The following is a 10,783-nucleotide window of genomic DNA, read 5'->3' on the forward strand; positions in this document are numbered from 1 at the left end:
CAGTTCAAACCAATTCGGCCAGGCAATGTACAGGGTGCACTCCCTTTGCAGCTCCACCCAATGCTTCCATGCCATGTTCAGGATGCCCTCCTTTCAGCTGCAGCTCAACCCAATGCTGCCTATCCACGTGCAGGGTGCACTCCATCCAGCTGTAGTTCAAATCAAATCTGCCATGCCATGTCCTTGGTGTCCTACCTCTGCAGCTCAACCTAGTGCTGCCATGCAATGAGCAGGTACCCTCCATCCAACTTAACTCAGCTCAAAGCTGCCATGACATGTGCTGGGTACCCTCTATCCAGATGCAGCTCAACCCAATGCTGCCATGCCATGTGCAGAGTGCCCTCCAGAAGCAGCTGAAACCAATGCTGATATGTCATGTGCAGGGCGCCCTCCATCCAGCTGCAGCACAACCTAGTGCTGCCATGCCATATTCAGTGTGCCCTCCAGATGCAGCTCAACCCAATGCTGCCATGCCATGTGCAGAGTGCCTTCCAGAAGCAGCTGAAACCAATGCTGATATGTCATGTGCAGGGCGCCCTCCATCCAGCTGCAGCACAACCTAGTGCTGCCATGCCATATTCAGTGTGCCCTCTAGATGCAGCTCAACCTAGTGCTACCATGCCATGTGCAGAGTGCCCTCCAGAAGCAGCTGAAACCAATGCTGATATGTCATGTGCAGGGTGCCCTCCATCCAGCTGCAGTACAACCCAGTGCTACCATGCCATAGGCAGGGTTCCCTCCCTCTGCAGCTCAACCCAATGCTGCCATGTCATGTGCAGAGTGTCCTCCACAAGCAGCAGAGCCCTATGCTGCCATGTCATGTACAGGGTGCCCTCCATCCAGCTGCAGCACAACCCAGTGCTACCATGCCATGTGCAGAGTGTCCACCAGAAGCAGCAAAATTCAATTTTGCCATGCCATGTGCAGGGTGACATCCATCCAGCTGAAGCTCAAGCCATTGCTGCCAAGCCATGTGCAGAGTGCCCTCTATCCAGCTGCAGATCAAATCAAAGCTGCCATGCCATGTTGTCATGGTTTTGTAATTTTGTAATTTTGCTATCAGTATTCCACATCATAACATCATGTCAAGTATGGATACTTCTGTTGAATGTGCAGTCCACAGAAGAAGACTACATATCCCAGAGAACAACAGGAGTAACAATAAGTCACGGGACCAGGACTCTATATAATCTCATTCCCAGGCTGGAGTGCCCTCCTTCTTCTCTCGAACTTCTCGGAGAGTGGGAAGCGTTCCAGCCGTGTCGCCTAGAGTTCACAGTAGGCCTCTCGGTTTTCGGAGACTCTCTCTCTCTCTCTGTTTCGTTCGATTTGTTAGCCTTAATTATATTATATTGTGTTATCTTGTATTTCGATATCATATTTAGTAAAATAAGTTTTTCCTCCTTAGATTGTCGCTGTTTTATCCCACTCCACTTTTCCCCCTCCTTTCCGGGCCCCGGGAGGGGGGCCCGTGGGGTGGCTTCCCCTGTCACGGGCATAGGTAAATCTAAGTAACCCATGACACATGTGCAGGGTGCCCTCCCTTTGCAGCTCAGCACGTCAACTCAATGCTGCCATGCCATGTGCGGGATGACCTCTACCCAGCTGTAGCTCAACCCAGTGCTGCCATGCCATGTGCAGAGTGCACTCTATCCAGCTGCAGCTCAGGCGAATGCTGTCATGCCATGTGCAGAGTGCTCTATATCCAGCTGCACCTCAACCCCTTGCAGCCTTGCCATATGCAGCATGCCCAACATCCAGCTGATACTCAACTGAATGCTGCTATGCCATGTGCAGGGTGCCCTCTCTTTGCACCTCCAACCAATGCTGCCATGCCATGTGCAGAGTGCCCTATATCCACATACAGCTCAACCTAGTGCTGCCATGCCATATTCAGTGTGCCCTCCAGAAGCAGAACAACCCAATGCTGCCATACCACGTGCAGGGTGCCCTCCCTCTGCAGCTCAATTCAATGCCTTCATGCCATGTTCAGGTTGCCCTCCATCTAGCTGCAGCTCAAATCAAACTGCCATGCTATGTGCTTGGTGCCCTTCTGAAGCAGCTGAAACCAATGCTGAAATGTCATGTGCAGGGTGCCCTCCATCAAGCTGCATCACAACCCAGTGATACCACGCCATGTACAGGGTTCCCTCCCTCTGCAGTTCAACCCAATGCTGCCATGCCATAGGCAGGGTTCCCTCCCTCTGCAGCTCAACCCAAAGCTGCCATGTCATGTGCAGAGTGTCCTCCACAAGCAGCAGAACCCAATGCTGCCATGTCATGTACAGGGTGCCGTCCATCCAACTGCAGCACAACCCAGTACTACCATGCCATGTGCAGAGTGTCCTCCAGAATCAGCACAACCCAATGTTGCCATGCCATGTGCAGAGTGCCCTCCGTCTGCAGCTCAACCCAATGCTGCCATGCCATGTGCAGTATGCCCTATATCCAGATGCAGCTCAACCTAGTGCTGCCATGCAATATTCAGTGTTCTTTCCAGCTGCAGCTCAACCCAATGCTGCCATGCCATGTGCAGTGTGCCCTATATCCAGATGCAGCTCAACCTAGTGCTGCCATGCCATATTCAGTGTGCCCTCCAGATGCAGCTCAACCCAATGCTGTCATGACATGTGCAGAGTGTCCTCCAGAAGCGGCACAACTCAATTTTGCCATTATACGTGCAGGGTGCCCTCCCTGTGTCGCTCAACCCAATGCAGCCATGCCATGTGCAGGATGCCCTCCATCCAGCTGCAGGTCAACACAATGTTTACATGCCATTTTCAGTATCCCCTCCATCCAGCTGCAGCTCAAATCAAAGCTGCCATGCCATGTGCTGGGTGCCCTCCATCCAGCTGCAGCTCAACCCAATTCTGCCATGCCATGTGCTGTTTGCCGTACCTCTGCATCTCAACCCAGTGCTGCCATGCCATGAGTTGGGTGACATCCATCCATCTGCAGCTCAACCCAATTCTGCCATGCCATGGGCAGGGTGCCCTCCCTCAGCAGCTCAACCCATGCTGCCATGCCATGAGCAAGGTGCCCTTCGTCCAGCTGCAGCTTAACTCAGTGCTGCCATGCCATTTGCAGGGTGCTTTCTGTCCAGCTGCAGCTCAACCCAATACTGCCCTGCTATGGGCAGCATGCCCTCCCTCTGAAGCTCAACCCAATGCTTCAATGCCATATGCAGTGTGTCCTCCAGCTACAGATCAACCCAATGGTGCCAAGCCATTTGCAGGGTGCCCTCCCTCTGCAGCTCAATGCAATGCTGCCATGCCATTTGCAGAGTGCCATCCATCCTGCTGCAGCTCAACCTAATTCTGCCATGGCATTTGCAGTGTGCACTCCAGCTGCAGCTCGACCCAATGCTGCCATGCCATGTGCAGGGTGCCCTCCCCCTGCAGCTCAATGCAATGCTGCCATGCCATGTGCAGGGTGCCCTCCATCCAGCTGCAGCTCAACCCAATGCTTCCATGACATTTACAGGGTGACCTCCCTATGAAGCTCAAAACAATGTTGCCATGCCATGTGCACGGCGCTTTCCTTCTGAAGCTCAACCCAATGCTGACATTAAGCAAAGCAAAAAGTAGGATTGCTACCCTGGACTTTAGGAGAGCCAACTTTGATCTCCTTCGGGACCTACTTGGGGCAATCCCGTGGGCCAGGGTGCTAGAAGGCAAGGGGGCCTGTGAGAGCTGGTTAGCGTTTAAACGGCTCTTCTTCCAAGCTCAGGATCGGTGCATCCCTGTGACTAAGAAATCGGGAAAAGGTGCAAGGAGACCTGCGTGGATGAGTAAGGAGCTCATGTGCAAGCTCCGCGGAAAGAAGAAAGTACATGATATGTGGAAAAAGGGTCTGACCACTTGGGAACAATACAAGAATGTAGTCAGGGACTGCAGAGATGCGACCAGGAAGGCCAAAGCCCACCTGGAGTTGAATCTAGCTAAGGAGATAAAGGATAATAAAAAAGGCTTTTTAAAATACGTTAACAGCAAAAGGAAGGCTAGGGAGAATGTGGGCCCCATACTAAGTGAGGGGGGCGCTATGGTAACAGGGGATTCTGAGAAGATGGAGATACTGAACGCCTTCTTCGCTTCTGTCTTTAGTGAAAGGGCTCTCCCTCAGGAATCCCGGACCCTGGAGGTTGATGAGACAGTCCGGGGAATGGGAGATTTCCCTTTAGTCAGGGAAGAGGTGGTCCGTGAGTGCCTAGGAAACATTAAGGTCCATAAATCCATGGGACCTGATGGGGTGCAGCCGCGGGTGCTGAGAGAGCTGGCGGAGGTCGTTGCTGAGCCACTCTCTGTAATCTTTCAGAGGTCTTGGAGAACTGGGGAGGTGCCTGAAGACTGGAGGACGGCCAATGTCACTCCAGTCTTCAAAAAGGGCAAGAAGGAAGACCCGGGTAACTATAGGCCAGTCAGCCTCACCTCTGTCCCAGGGAAGGTGATGGAACAGCTTGTGCTGGATGCCATCTCCAGACAACTGGGTGATAAGGAGGTTATCAGGAGTACCCAGCATGGGTTCACCAAGGGTAGGTCGTGCTCGACCAACCTGGTGGCCTTTTATGAAGATGTCACTAGCTGGGTGGACAGGGGGAGGGCGGTAGATGTAGTCTACCTTGATTTCAAAAAGGCTTTTGATACTGTCCCCCATGACATCCTTATAACAAAGCTGAGAAAGTATGGGATAGATGAGTGGACGGTGAAGTGGGTCGAGAATTGGCTGACTGGCAGAGTGCAGAGGGTTGTCGTTGGCGGTGCGGTGTCTGGCTGGAGGCCTGTAACTAGTGGCGTCCCCCAGGGGTCTGTACTGGGTCCGGTCTTGTTCAACATCTTCATCAATGACCTTGATGAGGGGATAGTGACCACCCTCAGCAAGTTTGCTGATGACACGAAGTTGGGAGGATTGGCTGACACGCCTGAAGGGTGTGCTGCCATTCAACGAGACTTGGACAGGCTGGAGAGCTGGGCAGTAAGAAACCGGATGAGGTTTAACAAAAGCAAGTGTAGAGTCTTGCACCTGGGTAGAAATAATTGCATTCACCAGTACAGTCTGGGGGAAGAGATGCTGGAGAGGAGCTCTGCTGAGAGGGACCTGGGCGTCCTGGTGGACGACAGATTGACCATGAGCCAGCAGTGTGTCCTTGTAGCCAAAAAAGCCAATGGCATACTGGGGTGCATTAAAAAGAGCGTGTCCAGCAGGTCGAAGGAGGTGATCCTCCCCCTCTACTCTGCCCTGGTGAGGCCTCATCTGGAATATTGTGTCCAGTTCTGGGCTCCCCAGTACAAAAAAGACAGAGATCTCTTGGAAAGAGTCCAGCGGAGGGCCACTAAGATGGTGAAGGGCCTGGAGCATCTCCCCTATGAGGAGAGACTTAGGGAACTGGGTCTGTTTAGCCTTGAAAAAAGAAGGCTGAGAGGGGACATGATCCAGGTTTATAAATACCTGAGGTGTGGGAGCCATAGTGGTGAGGCTGGTCTGTTTTCAGTAGTGCGTGGGGATAGGACTAGGGGTAATGGGATGAAAGTACAGCATAGGAAGTTCCGCACAAATGTGCGGAAGAACTTCTTTACAGTCAGGGTGACGGAGAACTGGAACAGGCTGCCCAGGGAGGTGGTGGAGTCTCCTTCTCTGGAGATATTTAAGACCCGCCTGGACGCCTACCTGTGTGACATGGTGTAGGGTGCCTGCTTTGGCAGGGGGGTTGGACTCGATGATCTCTAGAGGTCCCTTCCAACCCCTACAATTCTGTGATTCTGTGATTCTGTGACATGCCATTTGCATGTTTTCCTCCCTCTGCAGTACTACCCAGTGCTACCATGTCACATGCAGGGTGCCCTCCCTTTGCAGCTCTGACCAATGCTGCCATTCCATGTGCAGGGTTTCCTCCAGCTGCAACTCAATCCAATGCTGCCATGCCATTTGCAGAGTGCACTCATTCTTTAGCCCAACCCAATACTGCCATGCAATGTGCAGGGTGCCATCCCTCTGCAGCTCAACCCAATACCGCCATGCCATGGGCTGGTAGCTCTCCATTCAGCTGCAGGTCATCCCAATGCTGCCATGCCATGTGCAGGTTACACACCCATCTGCAGCACAACACAATGCTGCAATGCCATACTCAGGGTTTGCTACAGATGCCGCTCAACCCAATGCTGCCATGCCATGTGCAGGGTGCCCTCCATCCATTTGCACCTCAGCCCAATGCTGCCATGCCACGTGTAGAGTACCCTCTATCCAGCTGCAGCTCAAGCCAATGCTGCCATGCCAAGTGAAGTGTGGCCTCCATCTGCACCTCAACCCAATGCTGCCATGCCATGTTGTCATGGTTTAATAATTTTGTATTTTTTGCTATCAGTATTCCACATCATAACATCATATAAAGCATGAATAATTTTACTGAATCTGCAACTTACAGAAGAAGACTACATCTCCCAGGGAACAACACGATAGGTCACGGGACCTGGACTCTATATTAACTCTGTCGCAGAACAGACTGACGTCTTTCGAGTTCTGGCGTTCAGGGGAGTGTGTGGGAGCCTTCAGCCGTTCGCCTAGATTCACAGTAGGCCTCTCGGTTACGGGACTCATTCTCTCTCCTATTTTGCTTGATTCGTTAGCTCAATTTCAATTATATTGTATTATATTGTGTTATCCTGTATTTCGATATAGTATTTAGTAAATAAGTGTGCCTCCTTAGATCGTTGCCGCTGTTTTCTTTTCCTAATTAACTTTTTTCTTTTCGGCCTAGGGCCCCTCCGGGGCCCACGGCCCCCTGTCACGGACGCAGGTGGATTTTTAGTTCAAACCGTGACAGATTTTGGTGGAGAATGCGGGCAAATTGAGTTGCTGTTTTTCTGTGTTTTCTTCTGTTGCTCTTTTAGCTTTTAACAGAGCTACGAGTTTTTTTTCCCTGTTAAGGAGCTATCTCGTGTTTGCGATTCTGCACCTGCGAGCTTGACCTTGAAAGTCCAGGCGGACTGCCAATACTCCGGTATATTTTATAAACACTGCTGAGCTTTGTTTTCTTTTACTTTTTTCTCTCTATTGGAGGAAAAAAGATGTTTTCTCTACTAAATTTGTTTTACCAGGGACTGTGTGCCATTGGTTCCTTTTTTGAGACGCTCCGAACATATTGGGCCATGTTTAAGCTAGCCACTTTTTCTTATGGAGCTATACAATTGTATAATGGATTGAAAGCATGGTTAGCAATGCTCACTTCGTATCTGTATACAGCTCCAGAGGGAGCAACTAATGCAACTAATTATACAGAAATGGTGATTTTTAAGCGTGCTCCTCTTTCTTTCTATGAATCCTTTATGCAGTTCTTGAATGATCAGTGGGCCACACTCTTAATCTCCCTGATCTTACTGTTGATTATTGTAATAATCTCACTCAGTATCTGGATTTATAACATCCGGAGGAAGTCTTCCCTAGAACCAGAGAATACTGAGTGGCAGGGAATTGAAGAGATTCTCAAAGGACAGACATCTTCAGTGTTATGGAGCTTCACTCCTGAACACTTGAAGAATCCTGAGAGTTTGATTGCATATTTGAGGCAGGAATGTTGTGGCTCAGGCAGATCTCAGGAGGCACAAATGATTTTGGGCCTAGCTAATGCTTATCGGGCCTTAGTCAATACCATTCCTGAGAGGGAAGTTTTAGAAGCTGAGAGAGAGAGTCTCAGGGCCGAGAAGGAGAGTCTTAGAGCTGAGGCAGAAAAACTTTGGACTGAGAAGGTAGAGAGAGAAAAAGCTTTTGAAGCTGAGAGAAAAGATCTCCTGTACCAACGAGACTCAATCTGGTACGAGAAAGAGAATCTTAGAGCTGACGCAGCAAAACTTTGGGATGAGAAAAGCTCCCTGCAATCCCAACTCAACACTCTCCAGTCCGAGCACGGCGCCCTCCGGTCCGAGCACAACACTCTCCAGTCCGAGCACAGCGCCCTCCGGTCCGAGTACAACACTCTCCAGACTGAGCGCGATGCCCTCCGGACCGAGCACAATGCCCTCCAGACCGAGCACAACACTCTTCAGTCCAAGTATGACGCCGTCCAGTCTGAGTGCGGCACCCTCCAGGCCAAGTATGATGCCTTCCAATCCAACTGCGACACCCTCCGGTCCGAGCATGACACTCTCCAGACTGAGCGCGATGCCCTCCGGTCCGAGCACGACACTCTCCAGTCCGAGTACAGCGCCCTCCGGTCCGAGCATGACACTCTCCAGACTGAGCGCGATGCCCTCCGGTCCGAGCATGACACTCTCCAGACTGAGCGCGATGCCCTCCGGTCCGAGCACGACACTCTCCAGTCCGAGCACAGCGCCCTCCGGTCCGAGCATGTCACTCTCCAGACTGAGCGCGATGCCCTCCGGTCCGAGCACGACACTCTCCAGTCCGAGCACAGCGCCCTCCGGTCCAAGTATGACACTCTCCAGTCCAAACACAAAGACCTCCAGTCCGGGTACGACAATCTCCGGGCAGCGCGCAGCGCCCTCCTGTGTAAGCACAACGCTCTCCAGTCTGAGCACGACGCCCTCCAGTCTAGTTATAACGTCCTCAGGGCAGAATGCGACACCCTCAAGTCTGAACCGTATGTACTCCAACTTAACCAACCACCGGGGGCACCAGATACAATGTTGGTTGCCCCTGTAAGAGGGCGAAAAACAAAACGAGTTTCAACTCAGATAGAGAAAATGCAGAAGGAGTTAGAAGAGCGGAGGGAGTTAGGAGAGCAGGACTCAGGAGAGCAGGGGGACTCAGGAGAGCAGGGGGACTCAGGAGGTCAGGGGGACTCAGGAGAGCAGGGGGACTCAGGAGGTCAGGGGGACTCAGGAGAGCAGGAGGAGTCAGAAGACCAGAGGAAGTCGGCGGAACAGTGGTTGTTAGAGCAGTATAAGAAGATGTTCGAGGAGGAGAAGAAGTCAGAGGAGCAGAGGAAGTTAGGAGAGAGAAAGTTAGGAGAGAGGAAAAAGGAGGAAGGTCGCCTGGAGGAAATAACACAAGCGTCAGAGTCAGGGTCAGAGTTAGACGAGGAGCCAAAAGCTAGATTTTCTTTACGAGAATTTCTCGAGTCCAAACTTATAGATGGGGCAGCCTCATCAACTCAGCTGCCAACATTAACACCTGGGACTCCTGATAGAGCAAAAGGTGAGCAAAGTATTACGACCATTATTGATCGATCTTTTAAACTGAGTGAAATTCGAGATCTGAGAAAGGATTTCACACGTCAGCCAAAAGAAAATATGGTCACTTGGTTACTTCGCTGCTGGGACAATGGTGCCAACAGTGCGTGGCTCGATGGCAGTGAAGCTCGCCAACTGGGTAGCATTTCCAGGGACTCACGTGTGGACAGAGGTATAGGCACATGCCAAAATCGGTCCTACACCCTCTGGAAACGGATGTTGATAGCGGTAAGAGATAGATTCCCCTTTAAACGGGACTTGGAGCCTGAGAAAAAGAAATGGACTGATATGGAGAAAGGTATCCAATTTTTGAGAGAAAGGGCTCTGGTGGAAATGCTCTACAGCCCCCAGTTCAATCGTAACAATCCAAACCAATTACATGATCCTGAAGCAGTCCACGTTCCACGACAAATGTGGCGTGACTTTACAAAGGCAGCTCCAGAAAAGCATGCCAGTGCACTTGCATTGGTATATGGCAAAGGGGAAAGAAAGCCCCTTGTAAATGAGCTAATTAGCAGACTTCAGGAGCTTGAATTATTTATAAGCGCTACAGAAGTTAAGCTTTATACTTCAGCCATTGTCCAAATGGGAAAAAAAATAGTGGAAAGGTTAGACAAAGTGGAGGAAACACAAAGTGATATTATTGACAAATTGGCTAATGTGCCTGATGTAGATGAATCCACGGTGGTACCAGATGATGGAAACCAGGATTTCCACGATCGCCTATTGAGAGAGCTAAACAACATGAGTTCCTCTCGACCTGTATCATCGAAAATCTCAACCATAAAAAAGAGACGACCTCGTATTCAAGCAAACGACAATGATAAGACCATACGTTTTGCTTTGTTGTATTTCTTGAGTAATCATGGGGAGGATATAAAGAAGTGGTATAACTCATCCACTTCTGCACTTCAGGCATGAGTGAAAGAATTACAATCCAAAACAACCACCAAGGTGAACTCTTCCAAACGGGGGAGAGTTCCAGTTGCTGCAAGTCAACGAGGTAAACAATAGAGGGGCCCTGCCCCCAGCCAGGGGGGGGAAAGGGACAACAGAGTATACTGGACTGTGTGGATTAAGTGGCCTGGCACATCTCGACCACAGAAATATAAAGCCTTGGTGGACACTGGTACACAATGCACCCTAATGCCCTCAAGTCACCAAGGGACACAACCAATTTATATCCATGGAGTGACTGGGGGTTCCCAAGAATTGACTATGTTGGAGGCCGAAATAAGCCTCACTGGTAAAAACTGGCGAATGCACCCTATTGTGACTGGTCCAGAGGCTCCATGTATACTGGGAATCGATTACCTTAGGATGGGATATTTCAAGGATCCCAAGGGGTATCGATGGGCCTTTGGGATAGCTGCTGTAAACACAAATGGTGTTAAGCAGCTGTCAACTTTACCTGGTCTGTCAGATGATCCTTCTGCTGTGGGGTTGCTCCAGGTAAAAGACCAAGAGGTACCAATTGCCACCAAAGTGGTTCACAGACGGCAGTACCGCACCAATAGGGACTCATTGCTCCCCATTCAAAAGCTAATTCGCCAATTAGAAAATCAGGGAGTGATTAGCAAAACGCACTCGCCTTTTAATAG

General features: G+C 50.7%; 1 protein-coding gene across 1 annotated transcript; it reads left to right on the top strand.

Moving 5' to 3' along the window:
* Window positions 1-6,325: 6,325 nt before the first annotated feature.
* On the top strand, window positions 6,326-10,105 carry LOC146754655 (uncharacterized). Its single transcript, XM_085527643.1, has 2 exons — window positions 6,326-8,781; window positions 8,818-10,105. Exons 1-2 carry the CDS (start codon window positions 7,062-7,064, stop codon window positions 10,101-10,103), a joined length of 3,006 nt encoding a protein of 1,001 aa, XP_085383769.1. The 5' UTR covers window positions 6,326-7,061; the 3' UTR covers window positions 10,104-10,105.
* Window positions 10,106-10,783: the final 678 nt, after the last annotated feature.

Source organism: Coturnix japonica, chromosome W (assembly GCF_054131305.1).
Source record: "Coturnix japonica strain WE chromosome W, WE-NBRP24, whole genome shotgun sequence".
Classification (NCBI taxonomy): Eukaryota; Metazoa; Chordata; class Aves; order Galliformes; family Phasianidae; genus Coturnix; species Coturnix japonica.

Coding starts and splice junctions, on each gene's coding strand:
- LOC146754655 (XM_085527643.1), top strand. CDS start 7,062: ATGTTTTCTCTACTAAATTTGTTTTACCAGGGACTGTGTGCCATTGGT. Junction 8,782..8,817: donor AGAGCAGGGGGACTCAGGAG/GTCAGGGGGACT, acceptor GGGACTCAGGAG/GTCAGGGGGACTCAGGAGAG.